The following is an 18,407-nucleotide window of genomic DNA, read 5'->3' as shown; positions in this document are numbered from 1 at the left end:
TCCGGTCGACGCGAGCAGCTTTATTTATAGCGAAGAGGTTTATGGTTTTATTATGTTAATTATACCCTCACTTATCAGTATGTAAAGCGAGATAAAGTGAAGGCTCCATAGCCTTGTCACGAATTAATGCATTTTCTCGGAATTTCAAATCTCTAATTTTAATTTTATCGATAATAATATTCTCGTACAAATTTAATTTTTCAACATTTATTCTTCTTATCATTCGTCAATTTTCTAATTCAAGGAGTTAATACATAATTTATCAACGCTATTAGGTTACGTAATTATCGAAAGTTAAATGCGACGGGATTAAAATATAACAATGCGCGTTTTTACGAAGTTGTTTGAAAAGTCAGGACGACATCTGCATCCCCGATGATTCTTTCCAGGTGAAATGTCGGACGCGACATTCAGAATGCGCGTTTTTTTAACGCGACGGCCTTACGACGAGGAAATCGAGGGTGAAGTCTACGGAATACAAAATCGCCAGAAAGCGACGAGAAAGTTGCAACTGGATTTAATGTCCGCACGTAATATTCTGTCGGCTCGTGCGTGCTGGCGTTATGCATCAATTATGCATGCACATCTTGTATCTATATCAAAATAGATCTTATTTTGCATACCTTGTTCGTATCAAACATTTATTTCTTATCTCGCCATTAGATTAAAGATTTATTTTTTATCATAATAAAATTATATTATTTATCTATATGTTTTTTATACATTAAATAGATTTTAATAAACTTTGATGTATAATATCGTTAATAATAATAATTTATTTTACAAGATGTAAGATATATAACGTTATATTATGTAGAATAGAAAATATTATTTGAAACGAAGAAGTCGCAGCTATATCGCCGGACAAAGGAGCATTAGGACCTGCGTTACGACATTCCAATCTACGACCCTTAAGGGTCCAGATAACTTTTCTCGCTGTCCATTAGTAGGGGGTCATCACAAGCAGAGATTTCTTGAATAGATACGGAAAATCCTCCATCTAAACGATGCATTCAACTGCAGACTAAAAGAGAGAGATCGGTTAGAATATACGCACGGAGGAATCCTTGTTCTGGAGCGAGGGAAAGGTGTTACGGAAGGGAGAGAGAGAGAGAGAGAGGTGTCAGGAAGGAAGGAGAGAAGCGCAAATGTATATAAGAAACTTTGGTTGAAGACGCTCCAATGGACTCTCTCTTTGACCCTGGTCAAGTGCGCATCTTTCCTTCCATCTTTTTCTCTTCTTCCCACCTCCCTTTCCATGCATGGTCGTGCCGTCCCGATCCTGCGTCCTTCCACTTCAACCTTCACCTTCACGCGGCGAGGAAGAGAACTGGGTTCTCGCGTCCGTTCGATCGTATTACGCGCCGTGACGATGGCACGAGGCTGAAAGCCAGCGAAAATTCAATTTGCTTTAGAAGATTCAGGACGAGTGTGATTTTGGTTTTTGCGTGCATGTGACATGTTCTTGGCGGAGAGATCCTGACTATAGGAGAAATGGATGTTCGAAGAGTGAGTAACATTGGTAACGAGAGATTATTATTTAACAAAGTCACCGAGTAATTGTGGTATTGTTATTGCCGTTGAATTAGGAGATTTCAGAGCTTTTCGATCAAAATTTAATTGATTGATGTTGCATGGTACCAGCTATTAAATTGTTACCAAATTATTATCAAATTATGTTTTCGATATGTATAAAGTATTCAATAGATAGTCGAAGATAGCAATTTTCCCTTACGTTTATTATATTAATTATAAATTAATTATAAAAAAAATAATAATCATAGAAATTTTTTGGTAGCGTATATTTTCATGCAATAAATATTTTAACAGTAATTTTTATTATACTTTAATAAGCTTATTATACTAATAACTAATAAGTTTATTACGTTAATAATCAACGCAGAATATTCGTTATTAATAGGCGATTCTTCATTACCTTCATCGTGTGCAATAGCTTCCGGCTGAGAAAATGCAAATCGTTGCCCTTGCGTATTAGATCGTTCTAGTGAATTTAATGATGGATCATTTTAATGCGCTATAATTCTCTCTACTCGTGATATCGATAACGAGGCGAATCGTGTGGGCCGCGCGATTATGATGTACCGCCGAGAAACGTGAGAGCCTTGACGACATAGAAAAGACGTGCACCGCTTTCGAGTCCAATTTATATTACATATGGATGAAATAAATACGCGAGAATTCTTCACGTTAATATCAAACATTATTTCGTCAGTAATTAATATACTTTGTAATATACACTATTGTAAAAGAATAGGAAATAACAAGAAACTGAACAATACTTTTCAAATGTAGTCGCATTTTTACTGCACGAGTTATTTTGTCGCTGGGAAATTATACCGTGCGTATGCGTACATATATTGATTTTTTCTTATTATTTTATCAGCCTATTTTTGGCAAATATGTAATTTTGTATTTTTATACCTTCAAGTATAATTTATTGAAAACAAGAAGAAGCCTTCCCCTCTTGTTATCATTATTTCAATTACCAAAATTAATAGTCGAGTTTCAGTTACAAAATTATAATTTTTGTGAACAAGGTGTTTGTGCAAATCCGTGCCACAGTCACGTTCTTTAATTAGCCAGAAGAGTACCGTCGGAGCAATATGTTAATGTAGCGCCCGCGTTGTGTCTCGAGAGTCACGATTGATTTATGCACATCGTGAATCGACGATAGCGCGTGTCAGAACGACGAATAAGTGACGAAGGCATATAAGCCGCTTTCGAGACGAACGATCAGGCCGTTCGGCACATCGCCAGTCGAAGAGGGAAACTCTTTCGATGTTTCGACCGACCTAAATCTATCGCTTTCCGTTTGCACGTGTCTCACCTAGTCCCGATTACAAAAATATATACAGTAGCGCAGATGTTTCCCAATTAGTTCTTTTCATGTTACAATTATCAAGAGCGTTATACGGGATACTTTATAATTAATAGAAAGAAGACATCGGCGTTCGATATCAGCGTTACTACATGCTTGTGAAACTTGTCGATTTTTAGGACAAAAACGTAGAAATGCTGATAAATTCTGTTGTAACTTTTTTGATTGAACTGCAAAGTACAAAAAATAAACAGTGAAAGAATTATTTCTGCACAAAATAGTTATTACTTTAATTTAAGACTTAATTAAGAGGTATCAGAGAAATTCTCAGTTTTAGATAATACCCGTTTAAACTTATCTGCAAACATGCATAGCGCTGATAACGTGTGAGAAATTATCTTTTCAGAAGAAACACAATGGAATGTCGTTTTCCATTTACACGCTTTATCAGTTCTTTTGAAAAGTGTCAATATGTCTGAATCTTTATGAGCACGCGATATCCATGCAAACATGAAGCTTTTCTATTCGAAGTGCGTGCGTCACATTAGTTTTGATAATTTAGTAGTATCTTATTTTGATGGATGTGCAAGGTTCTCATAGTCTATTAATATTAAAAATCAAAATAAATATATACCTGCGTGTAATTTATATTTTAACATCTATTTTATAGTAACGATTTGAATATGCAATAAGTAAGAGTTAGGAGTGCTAGTTAACAGATTCGTTTGCATTGACAAAATAAAGGTGGAATCTCCTTCCGTTTGTTAGGAATTCATGAAATTGAATTGTCAATAATGACGTTGTGCAAATGTACATTATGCTTCCTTTCTTCGCGAGATATTTTCAAATATTATGTTTGTACATTTTTTATTCAATTTGCATGTTCCTTTTTCGGTTTACATACTTTCGCTTAATATATTATCACGTACGATCTGAATTATAATCGCGAATGCTTGCTACGGAAAGATTCACAATACTATCTCTGTCATTTTCTAAACGAGACGATAATTTGCTCGAGATAAGTTTCTTCGGCGAAATCACGATTTCAAATAATCGCAGCGAAATGTCAAACATCGCGATTTCTGAAGAAGTCCATATGAGAGGTCATGACGCGAATGTGCTTTATTATGCCGTATTTTTTTTACGTACGTCGAACTGGAGCAGCCCGCGATGTAAATACGATAGTTAACTCTCTCTGTCTCGACGCGCCTGTAATTGTCTTCTGCGCCGCTGAAGCACCGTTAGGGCTCGTCTTTTCTCGAGAAGATCGTTGAGATCTCCCGATTTTCACCCGACTATTCCCACGGGAATTTAGACTCTGTCTTAGAAAGTGACAGGATAATGCCATTCTATAATTTCGTGCACAAAATACGTTTTTAACATTTTTACGTAGACGTTTCTCAAAATGCATTTCGCGTACATTCAAGAAAAAATTATTACACACGTTTTAATAAAATGGTATAATTATAAACTTTTATTTTGTATTATCAAAGAGAGCAACGGCCTTTGCCGAGCAACATCGAAAGTTTCGCCTGTGAATATCGATCTCGTTGACGTTCGGTCTCGATTTCACGGTGATATCAAGCAGAATTTCTCGTACGCGATGATCGTTTCATTTCGGGCGACATTATCCCGTAATGAGAGCGCAGCCTCATTATCGGCGGCGCGCGGCGGTTCGTCTCGATTAGCGCCGACATTTATTTTCCAACACACGCGCGCGCCCGTATGGGACACGCACACACGCGCGGAGAGCGCCGTCAGAATTGCACGTGATACGACCCCGCGCGTTACATCGTCTTCTCTCGCTGTAGGTCCCAGCTCGTCGTAATACCCACAGCCCACTTACCTACATTACTCGTTTTATGTGTGCGCTGGCGCTATATCTTCGCATCTTCGGTGACGAGTTTTGTACCTACATGCGCGCGCGCACAGTGGCGTAATCAATTTTAATAATCGGACGTTTTGATAATTAATATCTGCGTCAGCGTGGGACGTTCTTAATGAGAAAGCACGCGGGCGACTTCCGCGCTGCGAAGATGTTTCGACTTCATCGCCGCCTTGGGGCAGAACGATTATTAGAATTTATCGACCCCGCGTTATTAGTAAGCACACTGTTGTTACGAGTTGATGATTTATGCAACTACAAAGAGAACGCGCGCGTTCATCGAAACAAAAGTTTATTATTTGTATCTGGGATAAATTGTCTTTGCAAATTCAAAGTACTTATAAAATATAGGTGTATAACGGAATATGTTTATAATTATATAATTATATTGTAACTTTGTATATGCATTTTTATTTCGGCTTTTGAATTTTATCGATTCTGTTTGCGCCAAAGAGTTTGCTATACCTCGAGAGCGAATTTATAACGGAGTGCATCGCCGGTCTTCAATATCCTAGTTACGCTGATGCCTTCTCGCATTCGCGTCCTCTCACCTTGCACTTCTGGGTCGAGACCCCACCGGGTTGCGGTCGAGGCCGGTATATTTGCCGCGCATCCGAATAGAGCCATATAATCTCCCGTTCAAACGTGACGGTTGAAACGAAAGAAGGAGAGAATCGATATACTTACATCGGTATCCTCGATCGTATACAATCGTAAACGATCGACCTGTGTGCGCCAAATAGATGCTCTCCAGATGTTCCGGACGATCTCTAGCCGAGAAATCGGACCTATCCGCTTCTTAGCAGATTTCGACCCGTTCTTCTATCCTTAATTCCATCCTTGACTTAAGAGCGCGGAGTCACCATTATTCTCGATCCATGCTTGATTAATACCTGCTGGGTATTCGCTAGCCTACTGACTTCTCATTAACGTCCGTCTTAGGAAATAGCGTCGTGCCACATCGTTTCATAGATGAAGATAAAATCCGAAAGAATGCAGGAAGTAGGTTTATTTGCGCGCGCTGAATTTAATCGAAATATACAAATGTAAAATATCTCGCGATAGAAATCGTGAAATCATAAAAAATTTAGAATCGTAGTTAGAAAATTTTGCTTTATATTTAACACTTACGTTATACCTCAATGAAAATTTAAAATACTAAGCTTTAATGCCGTCGTGTCCGGTTCGGTATTTTTTTTTAAGTTCTCATCGAGAATAATCATATACACACGTAAGTGTTGGGGGAAAATTTTCTAACTACTGCGTGAAGTATCTCCGTGGGATAAGCGTGACAATTTCGATTCGCGCGTTACAGTCAGAGTCATCAGGCGAGAAACTACCTTGCGTCGAACACCTGCGCGCCGTAAACGAAACCGTGCGCGCGAAACATCGCGTCGCGAATTGCGTATTGCGCGTAGAGCGCAACTTGCAGCGCGACCTGGGTCGGGAAGCAATTTGCATAACGTGCCCCCGTGCGCGCGTAAAATCGTCATAACGCGTTATTAGAGGCGCGTTTCTCGCGCTGTAGCGCGCGCGCGCGCACGAGAAACCCGCGAGCGCGTGCCTCCTCCTCTTTTCTTCCGTTTCTTCACTTTCCTACGCGGCTTCCGGTTTCGCGGGACAAACACGGTCACCCGTCGACTTACTCTCGTTCTCTCTCACGAGAACGGCGCCGCGGCCGCGGCCGCACGCGCACGTACTCGAAGAACTGGCACGTGGAGAGCTCTTTCTCCCCCGCAATTCAATCGACGTGGGAGAATCTCAACCCGTCGTCGGGTGCTGCGAATCGCGATAATTTCCCGGCCTTTCTTCGACATTTCCTTCATTTTCGTCGCGGCCTTCCGTGATGAAGGCTTCCTAGTATGAATTTCCTGCCTTTGAAAGAATAATTCACCGTGAATTTTGTGAAGATTCAAAGAAAACCTTGAAATCCTTGGAACATATATCGGAAACAAAACTTGAATTTATATCGAGTTTAACTTGATTGTGTTAATAATATATACAAAAATCTGGCTGCAGAAATTATTTTAAGCAAATAAAGAAAAAGTAAAATTAAAATTACAGCAAGTGTTACATGTTTCAGTCTTTAATATATTGATATATTTTTATTTTACTATAATAATTATAATTTAATAATTATAATTTGTTATTAGTTCAGTGACAAATATTTGTTTATGAGAAATGACTCAAATATTATATTACAGAAGTTATAATGTTCTAAAAATCTAAAATGTAAATGCGTTACATATATAATAAATGTTAATTGATGTCAAAATTAAAACATATAGAAATCATGTACAAAATATGAAAAATGTATGCTTGAAATTCCTAAATAAATGTAATTATTAAATAATGATTCTATACAAACAATTGAATAAGGGAGATCAAAGTAATTCTACTAGAATTGAATTCGTGACCCTTTCTCGTGGCATATTCTTGATCTTATATATCACATTCCTTATGGTATAGCTTATGACCTTTTACCGACGCTAATGACTGATTGACTCAGAATATTGTATTTTTAGAAGAATGATGATTGTAGTGTCGGTTAAAGAGGTCGAAGAATCACGGAGCGTCGAACGACAATTGCGCGAGTACTTTTCACTCGGTTTGAAAGTCAATTTCGAAATTAGGGATATGTGAAGAGCGCCGTGCAAAATCTAATAACAGTTTAGTTTAATAATATTAAGCGAATGTGAAACCTGAGAATAACTAACTCGACGAGCGTATGATTTGTGGTAGTTGAAACACAGCCGGAAAACCAATTGTTAGCCGTTTCGCGACCGAATGATTTTTGCGGCGCGGCAATATTGTTCGTTCCTTGCACGTGCGTAAATTGCAAGCGGCGCATTAAAGCGGGGTAATCAGCTGAATTTAGGACTAAGGAGAGGAAAACCGAGTCCAACGAGGACTCCATTCTGGAATAACAAGGGAGAAGGCGTCTAGTTTCACGCACGGCATACATAATTCTCGGCGGCGTAGAATGATTCTCATGGCGCGACCCAGTTCGCTTCACCGCACGTTATTCTCCGTCACGTCATTGACTGTTGCAAAAAGTGTACATAATAATGTAATGCGCACGAGATTTCGTTGGACAAATGATAGCTGCAATATTGAGAAAGAGAAAAACAATTGTTAGCTTAGCATGCACCCAACGACTTTAATAACAAAGCATTTTGAGTCTCTCATTCTTATTTAGGACTATGTAGTGAAAATTTGGATCACTGGTGATTATTTTGTTTAATTATTTTTAAGCAAAGGTTTCGCTTCCAATACCACAGTTTCTTGATTGTGTAAATAACGTACAGATGGAACAAAACTATTTTCAGTTAGTAATTAGACTAATTAGCATTCTTAAGCACTTTTGCTAGCAATGCTTTCATATTCCAGGCCTTGCCATTCTTGCTGCTGGTGATCTGCACAATCAACGCTTTTTCCATTCACAATGGCCGGGGCGGACCGAACAACGTTAGACGCGTTCGCAGAATCAGCGAGTACCTCGTCCCACCTTCGCCGCCGCCAAGGTCCCATCCATCAAACAGAATCCCAAGATTGGCGAACGATCAATCCAATGAACCAGGATACTTCATGCGATTCATGCAGATGTTGAATCCCTTTTACTCGCCACCGCCACTGCCGTCGCCGCTATCACTTGAATCCGCTCCTCTGCCCGCGGCAACTTATAATAGTCCTTCCGTTTCAATTTATGAGACACCACCTCCGTCCTCCATCAACGGTAATTCGGAATACTCTGCCTCGACTAACACTAAAAATTGTAATCCTTGCAACAAAGAACCTTGGATGCCGTTAAAACAAGATGAACCCGCACGTTTGACATATCCTTCGAATGGCGGATATCCACCTAGAAATCCCGAAGCCCCCTATGACGTTCATTCCGCTGCCTCGCAAGAAATCAGAACTCCGGACTTCTCTTACGCGCCGCCATTGCCCGGACAAGAGAGCATCATCAGCCCGTTGCCAAACCCGCATTTGTATCTCGGAGTAATGCCGCCGCTCTTCAAACCAGAAAATTTCAATAAACCTGAACAAGTCGCTCCCGGATCTACAGTCTCTTTTCCAGATACGACGGGGTCCACTTCCAATGATGGATCTACATATCATTATTACCCAGAAGTTGTCTCTCAAGAACCAGAACATATCAATCCCGATCTACTCCCCAGTAGTAGTCAAGTGACTAAAGGTAATATTAATCCTATATTAGATGAGCAAGGGCTCGAAGGCACTAGTATAGGTTCATTAGATTCCGTAAATCATCTACCGGTCTCCGATGGATCTTCCGGGAAGATTGGAGATACAATATTTATTGAGGAGTCACCGTTGATAGATTTCAGTGATTTCACGCATAAGAATGAAAGTCGGACGCAGTCGTCCTCGATACCATCGACCTCTAACGTGTTCGCAGACTTTGAGAACGTCGAGACAGCCGTGGCATCTGTTGACGAGATTTTCGGACCGCGTCAAGACACTTCAACGGAGTCTCACTCCCATACGACGGATTATTACGACATTTTGGATCCCGTGCCAAATGAATCGAAGATCACTAATAGCACTCCTGAGAAAGAAAATATTCCGCCATCTGATAAGGTAGAGTCTTTATGGAATATTTTTGCGACCCCTTCAACGAGTACAGTTAGAGAACCGATTCGAAACAGCATGTTAAACTCGATGTTGAATCCCGATGATGATATAACGGAAGACATATTGCATGACAACATTAATGTTAATTTGAACTACGGAACGTCCGGGCAGCAAGATCGGAAGAGGAATCCGCAGGTGATGTTTCTCTCGAATAGAAAAATACATCTTTCCGAGAGAAATCACTTACTGTATTTCTGTGATTTAAATGTTTAGGTACAGCTTATCATTCCCTATACGATTCAATACACGCCACTTCCGTTCCAGCCGTCGCACGAAAGAAAGCTTTCTGATATGGGTGAATCTAATCATGATACTTATGACATCGCAGAATCAAAAAACAGACCCAACATAGTTAGACCTCCAAAAGTGTTAGATGATTTTCCTCAACCGACTACTAACCGACAACCAACTACATCACCATACGTATATTACAAAACGAAACAACCAACTAAATCACCGGTATATTACGAAAGGAAACCAGATACTAAAGCGAACAATTCCATAAACTTAGAGAGATTTCAAAAAAATATCGACAATTGGACGATAGAGGTATGTCATGTTTTTTTTAAATAAGTGTGTGCATTTGTAAATAATTTTTTTTGTTTTTTTTTTGGATTACAATGGATTACAATGAATGGAACTTTCAATCCTGTAGGATGCCGATTGGTTGAATAAACTGGTAACTTGCAATATAGAGAAACATTAATTCTACAGATAAATAATATTTTTTTCACTATTTTTTCTAACAAGTAAACATAATGCAATATAAAGTTTTACAACTGGGCAAAGTAATTATATGTATAGATAATATTGTAATTTTTCTTTTTTACAATATATTTTAAAAATCAAATATTACTGACAGATTTAATTCTAAGTTTGTACTACAAAATTATCTCATTAACTTGTTACTAAACGGTAAAGTTTATCAATGTCGAAAATTTTAATGTTGATTGTAGCATATTTATAGCAAATGCGATAATAATAATGATGATTATTTGTATTCAATTTAGAAATTTTCAAAGAGCCCAAACCATTACGTTACGGTACCGGTTCCAAAGGCGATTCCCAAAGAGTACTTTACGACCCCCAAGCCTATTAGTCGTGTAGCTGAACTTTTCAAGGACAATGTTGGGATTTTGGACGGATTCAACTTCAATGATGAAGAACATAAAGAATATAAAGAACGTCCAAAATTAGTTAATCACCGCATGGAAGGACGACAAATACAAGTAATTAATAAAAATTTCAAGGACATATCAATAACAAAAACGAATATCTTATCTCTTTTTCCTATTTTCTATTTAAGATGATACAAGTTCAAAATTCGACCGAAAGCTCCATCAATGCTTCCACCACATCCGAGAAGGATATGTGGCGAGCCTTCCCCGTGGGAGTTTCTTCAGTGAACAAGGAACGCGTCTATATAGTGACACCTCAGCCACAAACTACTCCTAGATCGAATCCCGAGAATAGAAAACAGAAAGCGTTGGAGAACGCAGGTAGCAATACGGAGGAATCGAAGAAAGCATCGCAAACGGACACGAAGGAAACGAACAAGTCTAATACATTCGAGTCGATCGAGAAAGCCTATCAAGTGTTGCCTCAGGCTGTGAACAATTTGGCTGTGGCTTCCACAGGTCCTGAGAGCGGTTCTTTGTGGAACGTATTGCCCGAGGAGATATATAGACATTTCCCGGGACTAGATGCACATCCGAAACCTCCGAACGTTGCATGCTGTACTCAACACTTACAAAAGCACGTATATTATTATTGATTTTGCACTTATAATTAGATTACTTATATAAATAATTCCTGTTTTAATTCACTTTTTATTTCATAAAATTACATTTTTAATTTAATATTCTACAAATTTTAGTTAGAAATTTTCTAATATGTCTTTTAAAACAAAATATAATTTGCAAAAAAAAAAAACATGGCCATACATAATTTCTTCAAAAAATTAGTAAACATAGATATAACAAAAACTTTCAATGATACCCGATATTAAATTTAAAAATATACCTTCTATATAATTATATATATAAGATATAATAAAAATATTTAAAACTTTTTAAATAATGTTTAATATTTTTCTGCTTAATATTTTTGCAGGGGTCACGTGCCAAATGATGACGGATCAAGTGTGGAAAATGCTCAAGACGATTATTTGTGCCCGTGCAGATAATTTTGATAGTGTGTTTCTGTGAACGATGTGAACAATTATATTAAAATAGTAGTCTTTGACCTCATTCTCAAACAAACTTTTTAACTTAATAATCTTTAATACAAACGGTTGAACTGTTTCGATTCTACGTACGTGCGTAAGTGATTATCGTGGCCAGTGCACCGGATAATATGTATTTTATAGTCCGGACGTATGTATTTTATAAGTTTTATAAGTTTTTTTATATACTTTTTTAATAAGTCTAAAAATAAGATGAAAAATTGAAAGAAACTAAAGACAACCTGGCATATGGTTGCATTATATTATCGCATTGTGACTTGCAAATTTAAGTTGTCCTAATAAAATTTGCATTAATAAATATTTTAAATATAAAATATAAATTTTTATACATAAACAAATTAAAGTAATAATTTATCTCAATAATCCGAAAGAATTATACGGTATATTTTGCAGTTCAGTCACATTTAAACTGTTTGAATTAAAATGAGTTATTTTTATAACTATACATGTATATTTATATTTTATATATAAAACACACACACACACACATACATTGCATTTTTTTTTAAATTATATTCCCATGTTGAGAAATTTACTTTTTTATTATTTTGAAGTGAAAATAATTTGCAGAAAATTTCTTACTAACTGTTAGTTTTAAAAGATTGAAATCTGATTTTTTAACGAAAAAGCGTTTTGCTACAAAAAAAATACATTTTAGCTGAAAGCGGACCGATGACAACATATAAGCGTATTGATCAATCAGGTCAGTCCGCGTTACACGAACCGGATTTTAAGTGAACACGCTGTTGTTTCCTGGAGCACTTTCGTCAATTCTGTAAGCCAAATCTAAGCCGGCTTCGAGTCGATGTTCTCAGAGTCTATCGTGCATATTAAGCGCTTTCCAATGGAGTAGCTTTCGTTGTTTCCAGTCTATATTCTGTTTAACGCTAAAAGAATAAATTCTAGCGCGACATAAAAAACAATGAGACATAATGAATAATAGAAAACGGATAGGAAATAATAAATCATGAATAATGGATGACTTAATATTTCGCACATAAAAATAATTAGTATAAGTTTATATTTCTCCAACAAATTAAGAAAATATTTCTAACTCTTGCGAATCATGTCACATATTTTTCCATATACGATGCAATACAATATTCTTGACTATTAATATATTAAATCATACTCACGTGGCGTGATAAATTATTTAATTAAAAAGCATCACACGTCTCTTATTACCTCGACTTTAGAAAACTGCGGGCGTGGTTGTTTCGAAATCCCGTCGCGTTTATACGTCACTTAAAACTCGTCTTTTATGCATTTGCCAACCACGCGTTCGATCACTTTCGCCGATTTCGTAAAGCTGGACGTCCGCCAAGAAGTGTCACGACTATCTGAGTACGGCTGCATCCAAATATACATTCGTACGTGATACGCTTATATGCATATCGCGTAAGTCAGTTTCTTCCAATTGTACGGTGAAACGGGACTTTGTGTCGGGAATTTCGAGCTCGTCCTTTCATTCACATCAAGCAAAATCGTACGAAAAGATAATTCGATCAACGTTTAAAAATATATACGATATTTTATATTGTTAAATTACTATTAAATTACTATTGTATTAAAAATATATTTAAAAAAAACATTCAGTGTTTCTAAGTTTTCCTTCATTTAGATTTTTCCTTGATAAAAAAGAAACGACATTACTTCCGTGCTACAGGCTCGTCACAGGAAAATTAGGTGATATCGTGCGTATATTATAACCATTCGATGTCATGAAAGAGGTGTTACACTTAATGAGCAAGAACTTGATGCGGGAGAAGATGAAATTAACAGCGTCGAATAGATTAACTTGCTTGATGCAACAATATCTACAATTCATTGACCTTCGAACTTCCTTTTCAGGTCTCTTCGGGAAGATCACACGTTGCCTGTCGCGCAGCGAAACGTGAGAACTCCGACCGGAAGATAGTGGGAAAAGATGTTACCATTGTGTCTACAACGGCGGTACGCCGTTGTTTGTCTTAAAGACTTCAGTCGTGTCTGGAGAGGACTAACGCTTTAATTAGATCCATTTCCATGGTAAATGGTATCGAACAAGGACACGACCTTAATTGCGACCGTGCTGATAGGCTGTGCCGCTTGGAGGAAACGCGGAGGAATTTTTAATTCCCTTTCATGATTCGTGAAATCGAAAATTGCCGCATACAATCTTTCTCTTACGTTCGAAGTGTATTTAGGCTGCATATTTACTATTCACGCTTTTACCGTATTTGGAACTTACGTACAATTGGAAATAATTTATTTACAGATACATAATTATATTGAGTTTACTAAGATGTTCCGGATAATTGTGATTTTTGCCGCGCAAGAGATTTCCTTCGAATAAGCATCTCTATTGTCCAAATACATAATGTAATAGCGGTCACGCAGTTGAGTAGGATAATACAGATGGTGTAATTTCCAGTATTATCCCGTAATAAACCTGTAAACAAATCGACTATTTATTATTTAGGTTTCCTTTAACAACATTTAACAAATTATATCTGAAGAACAGTGGTTGTGTATTTAGCCATTTTATATATAATATTATTGTTCACAAACCGAGCATAGGACCAGCGCTCATGAGGAACAGTCCGTTGGTCAGCATCTGAATTCCTGATGCGTTGGGTAACTTTTGAATGGGAACGTAGCTGGGTACGACCAAGACCATATACACCGATCGAATTCCTTTCGCTGCTCCCAAACCGATCGCGACGGCCACCATCGTAGCGTAGCTATTCGCAAATATCAGCGCTGCGCCAAAAAATAATTAATCTATCTAGAGATTAATCTATTGATATATTAAAATTTTAGCTTTTCTTATACATTATCTTGTTTTCATTTGTCAAAACTCAATAATGAAAGATAATCAATATACGTTACAGGTTCTGCTAATTATCAGAAGAAACAAGCTGAGCATGTACATCATCCTGGACGATAGACGCAGCCACTCCCCCAGATAGGGTGCCGCGCCTCTGAGAACGAGATCAACTATCGCGATGATACTCATGACGTTGGCAATTTTTGCCGTTGTCAAACCCATGTCAGCGAGGATAAACGGCGTCAGCATGGAGAAGTTTATCTCGGCGAAAATCGCGATTGACATCCCCAACATAATGTTCACGTAAATCGGGTCGCGCAGAAGATCGAAGTCGTAAAGGTCAGACACTCGTTGTAGAATTCGGTGACAGGCCGAATTATTTTTGCCGCTACAACGTGATTGTTCTATTATTTGTTAATTCAAAAACAGTATCTTAATATATTTTCTTTAAAACTTCTATTATGTAATTATAAATACAGCCATATATTGTAATCGCGCATTTCTGTGATGCAGGTGATAATTTAACGTCAACATTAACAAGATGGGTAAAAATAGATATATGAAATATCTTTTTATTTTATTTATTATTTACTATCATATCATGGATATATTTTCATACCTACCTGCTGTCATTATTTTCGTTGATTGAACATTTATCTGCCTCTTTTTCTAATAGCGAATCCTTTTCCACAACGTTCTGACTTGTACCATTATTTTTGCTTACATCATTATCGACAAATGTCAATTTTTTCGTTATTGGAATAGGCTCGTCAAAAATTTTTATGCTACTACCGAGATGAACACTATCTACGCTTCTTGCTATAAAAAAATACGTATATTATTTTCAACGCATCTAATTACAAATCTGCATTTGTATTCAATATCTGTCGCATTTGTAAAAATTAGTTTCAATCAACACAATCTTCTTGGCATAGTTACATAAATTCCACCATGGATATTTTGGTAAATTCGTTTTTGATGTACCGTTCATCATCAACATTTCGGTGTCGTAATTTGAGTCGTACGATACTGAAATATGAAATTTGTATTCTTAGAATCGCTTTTGTCCCAATCAATTGTTAACTAATTTATTTATTATCAATTTGTAATAACCTACGATTAAGTCGGCTCCTACTGGTTCCGTCTGTAGAAATTTGTCGGGGTAATGGTGTATCGAATCCATAAATGCTTCCAACTTCGACATCGTGATCAATGCTGGATACGGTTAGTCTTCTTTTTCTCTGATAATTTATTGCCGGCATCGAAGAGTGTATACTTTCATCTTCCTCGTAACAATTCAATGTATCTGCAAACAATTCCAAATTGCTGACAAAGAATCAAAATATTGCTACCATGTATATATTTTTTTTACCATGTATATATATATTTTTTTATTTATTAGCAGATACCTTGTTTATCATTAATGTCAGTCAAAGTCTTAGGATTTTCAGGGATTGTCTCTAAGCAAATGGGTGCGTTTTTCATATGCCATTTGATCGGATGTAGCAATAATGCGCCTATCATCGAGTGAAAACTGTAAGCGCCAAGTATCAAGATGGTTCCCTGTTTATAATTATATCTTTTGTACTATATATGTTTGTTTAATAAAATCTATAATATTTTTTGTTTTAGCAGTAATTCATAAGTAGTTGTAACTCTCGACAAATTAATTGGGAATTAAAGAAGTTGGTTTCACTAAACGCCTTATTGATGTTACAGATCGACAATGCATAGAAGATCACATCAGTTCAATGTTAGCTATAGATTGCACAACTAACAATTGCAAATAAACAGACGTTCATCGTCCGACCCACATCGATAAGCAGTTGCCATTGTACTTTACGATCGGCAACATTCGTTGTAAGTGAAGCTGCATCGGAGGAAATGCCTCTTATCAAAATACTTTTAACTATAAATTTATATTATAATCTGTATTTACATAGATTATATTTTTTATATGACCGAATTAATTCTGCAAGTTGCACGATTTTTTCATTTCATACATGTCGAGAATATTAAAAAAACGTTAAATTTCTTCAATACATTGCGTTCTTCATTTAGTTAAACTTATTCTTTTTTACCAAAAAACGTAACTTTTACGATACCTGAATACCATAATATGAAAGTAAGAAAGATGCTATTTGAGGCATAAGAATTGGACCCAGCCCTGTGACAGTCATTCCCATGCCTACAGCTCGTGATCGTTTCGTAGTAAAGTAACTATTAGTCGCCAGAGAGAATGCAGACATCGACATACTTATACCAATAGCTATGTAGACAAACTTAGTAATTAATTTATATAATAATAATCGTTTTAATTTATTTACATAATAATAAATATTTGTTTATAATTGTAATTGAAGTATTTACTTTGAAAGTAAAAAATATAATATTCTCTGTCACAATATAATTGCTATACATATATAAAATATTATTAATAATGACCGACGAACGATTCTGATTTACTTACAGGCTAGCACTCCATAACAAATAATAATAAGAGCAAAGCTGTTGGCAAATGCCGTCAGTATTACACCAACTGCATACATTATACTTCCGGTCAGCGCCACTCTTCTATAACCGTAGATCTTCAAGAGAGGCCCATTGATTAAGCCGAGTATCATACCGAATGCCAAATTTACATTGATTATAACTGACGTGTCTGTTGCAGTCAGATTAAGCGTGGCAAAAGAATCTTTAAATATCAATCCGAATACTTGCAAAATTGGGATAGTTGATAGCTATAAAATTTTTATTCGAATTAATCTCGGTTCTCGAGTGAGAATTTTGATATTTGAACAGATATTGATTTATTTTGACACATTTTTCGGGTTTTGATGTTGATAACTTACGCCACTCAGTGCTCCAGCTAACACAATGATCCATCCCCACCCCCCATTCGGCGGCACTTTCGTAAACATTTTTTAATATAAAGTCAAATTGTATAATAAAATTTAGTATAATATTGATTAATTGTCTAAAAATAATAGAAATATAACTTGCAACAAGAATAAAAATTCACTTTGTAAAATAAAAATTTGCACGGAGTCTTGCTTTCACACTTATTCACGTCCGTTTTTGTGAGCAGTTGTATCAACAATTACTTGAACACAATTGTGAACAGCACACTTTATTCACTAAAACGTCAAAACTTGCAACGTCTCGTGGATTAATCATTCTGTAATAATACTGATTTTATGTAATAATGACTTGCAGTTTCCGATGATGTCAGGTAGTCAATCTTATCTGCATCGATCGATACCGCGATTATTTAAATTCATTGATAATTCCATTCGGAAAAGTACAATTTTTTTTTCATTACAATTAATCTTATTTTATTCGTGATAAATAAATAAGTTCTACACAAGACTCTATTAATACAATATATTATATTATCTTTGATATAAAATTAAGGTTATAGTTAAGTTTCTGATATATATTTTTAATAATAGTAAGAAAAGATTTTTCTCCTATCTCTTCTCTTTTCTCTCTCTCTCTCTCTCTCTCTCTCTCTCTTTCTCTTCCTCTATTAGATTACAAAATATTATGCATGTAAAAATAAGTTGTTACACTTATCTTCCTTTTTGTACATTGACTCACAGATTTAATTGGTCTAACACTAATGAATCAGTAATTATAACACACATAAGCAAATAGCACAAAACTTAGCATATTCTTCTAGTCCGATAATAGTATTGCGTCTCGCGAAATGATAAAGGCTACACTGCCGTTGGACATCACTTTCATGAAAGATAAGAAAGTGCTTAAGCTTACTATTAATCTAATCTGATCACTTTAGTCCATGGATGTTCAATGCATTATCGGAGCACGATTGCTTTGATAATGAGAGAGAACATTGTTAGATGAAGCTAAATAGGAAATACCTTTATAGGAAGGTCATTGCCATAAGATGAGTATTATGTAATGTATACATACTCGTAAATATATATCGTAAATATAATATATATAA

General features: G+C 36.4%; 2 protein-coding genes across 6 annotated transcripts; one reads left to right on the top strand and one right to left on the bottom strand.

The window, feature by feature from the left end:
• The first annotated feature begins 1,191 nt into the window (after positions 1–1,191).
• On the top strand, positions 1,192–11,878 carry LOC112468728. Of its 2 annotated transcripts, XM_025038042.1 has the most exons (7): positions 1,192–1,509; positions 8,115–8,925; positions 9,148–9,518; positions 9,597–9,932; positions 10,394–10,612; positions 10,690–11,138; positions 11,496–11,878. In XM_025038042.1, exons 1-7 carry the CDS (start codon positions 1,495–1,497, stop codon positions 11,566–11,568), a joined length of 2,274 nt encoding a protein of 757 aa, XP_024893810.1. In that variant the 5' UTR covers positions 1,192–1,494; the 3' UTR covers positions 11,569–11,878. The 2 variants fall into 2 exon arrangements, with proteins under 2 accessions (XP_024893810.1, XP_024893811.1); XM_025038043.1 differs by having other exon boundaries at positions 8,115–9,329; positions 9,648–9,932.
• Positions 11,879–13,859: 1,981 nt separating this feature from the next.
• Positions 13,860–18,339, bottom strand: LOC112468741. 4 transcript variants are annotated; one of them, XM_025038072.1, is made up of 11 exons: positions 18,008–18,339; positions 17,290–17,615; positions 16,908–17,178; positions 16,543–16,706; positions 15,847–16,000; positions 15,555–15,743; positions 15,422–15,466; positions 15,061–15,256; positions 14,500–14,825; positions 14,179–14,370; positions 13,860–14,059 (listed from the first exon to the last, which is right to left on the bottom strand). In XM_025038072.1, exons 2-11 carry the CDS (start codon positions 17,356–17,358, stop codon positions 13,908–13,910), a joined length of 1,758 nt encoding a protein of 585 aa, XP_024893840.1. In that variant the 5' UTR covers positions 17,359–17,615; positions 18,008–18,339; the 3' UTR covers positions 13,860–13,907. The 4 variants fall into 4 exon arrangements, with proteins under 4 accessions (XP_024893840.1, XP_024893836.1, XP_024893839.1 ...); XM_025038068.1 differs by having other exon boundaries at positions 15,377–15,466; positions 18,008–18,337; XM_025038071.1 differs by having other exon boundaries at positions 15,377–15,466; positions 18,038–18,337.
• Positions 18,340–18,407: the final 68 nt, after the last annotated feature.

Source organism: Temnothorax curvispinosus, unplaced genomic scaffold, assembly GCF_003070985.1.
Source record: "Temnothorax curvispinosus isolate PA1 unplaced genomic scaffold, ASM307098v1 QBEX01001931.1, whole genome shotgun sequence".
Lineage (NCBI taxonomy): Eukaryota > Metazoa > Arthropoda > Insecta > Hymenoptera > Formicidae > Temnothorax > Temnothorax curvispinosus.
Note: the sequence above shows the minus strand (reverse complement) of the source record. Positions and strands in the feature narration are given on the sequence as shown.

Bases quoted from the DNA above. Each gene is read 5' to 3' on its own strand.
- LOC112468728 (XM_025038042.1), top strand. The intron at 10,613-10,689 runs GTAATTAATAAA...TTTCTATTTAAG, and splicing joins TGGAAGGACGACAAATACAA to ATGATACAAGTTCAAAATTC. The intron at 11,139-11,495 runs GCACGTATATTA...ATATTTTTGCAG, and splicing joins TGTACTCAACACTTACAAAA to GGGTCACGTGCCAAATGATG.
- LOC112468741 (XM_025038068.1), bottom strand. From the start codon at position 17,358: ATGTTTACGAAAGTGCCGCCGAATGGGGGGTGGGGATGGATCATTGTG. The intron at 17,179-17,289 runs GTAAGTTATCAA...AAAATTTTATAG, and splicing joins TAGCTGGAGCACTGAGTGGC to CTATCAACTATCCCAATTTT. The intron at 16,001-16,542 runs GTATCGTAAAAG...AATTATAAACAG, and splicing joins TTTCATATTATGGTATTCAG to GGAACCATCTTGATACTTGG.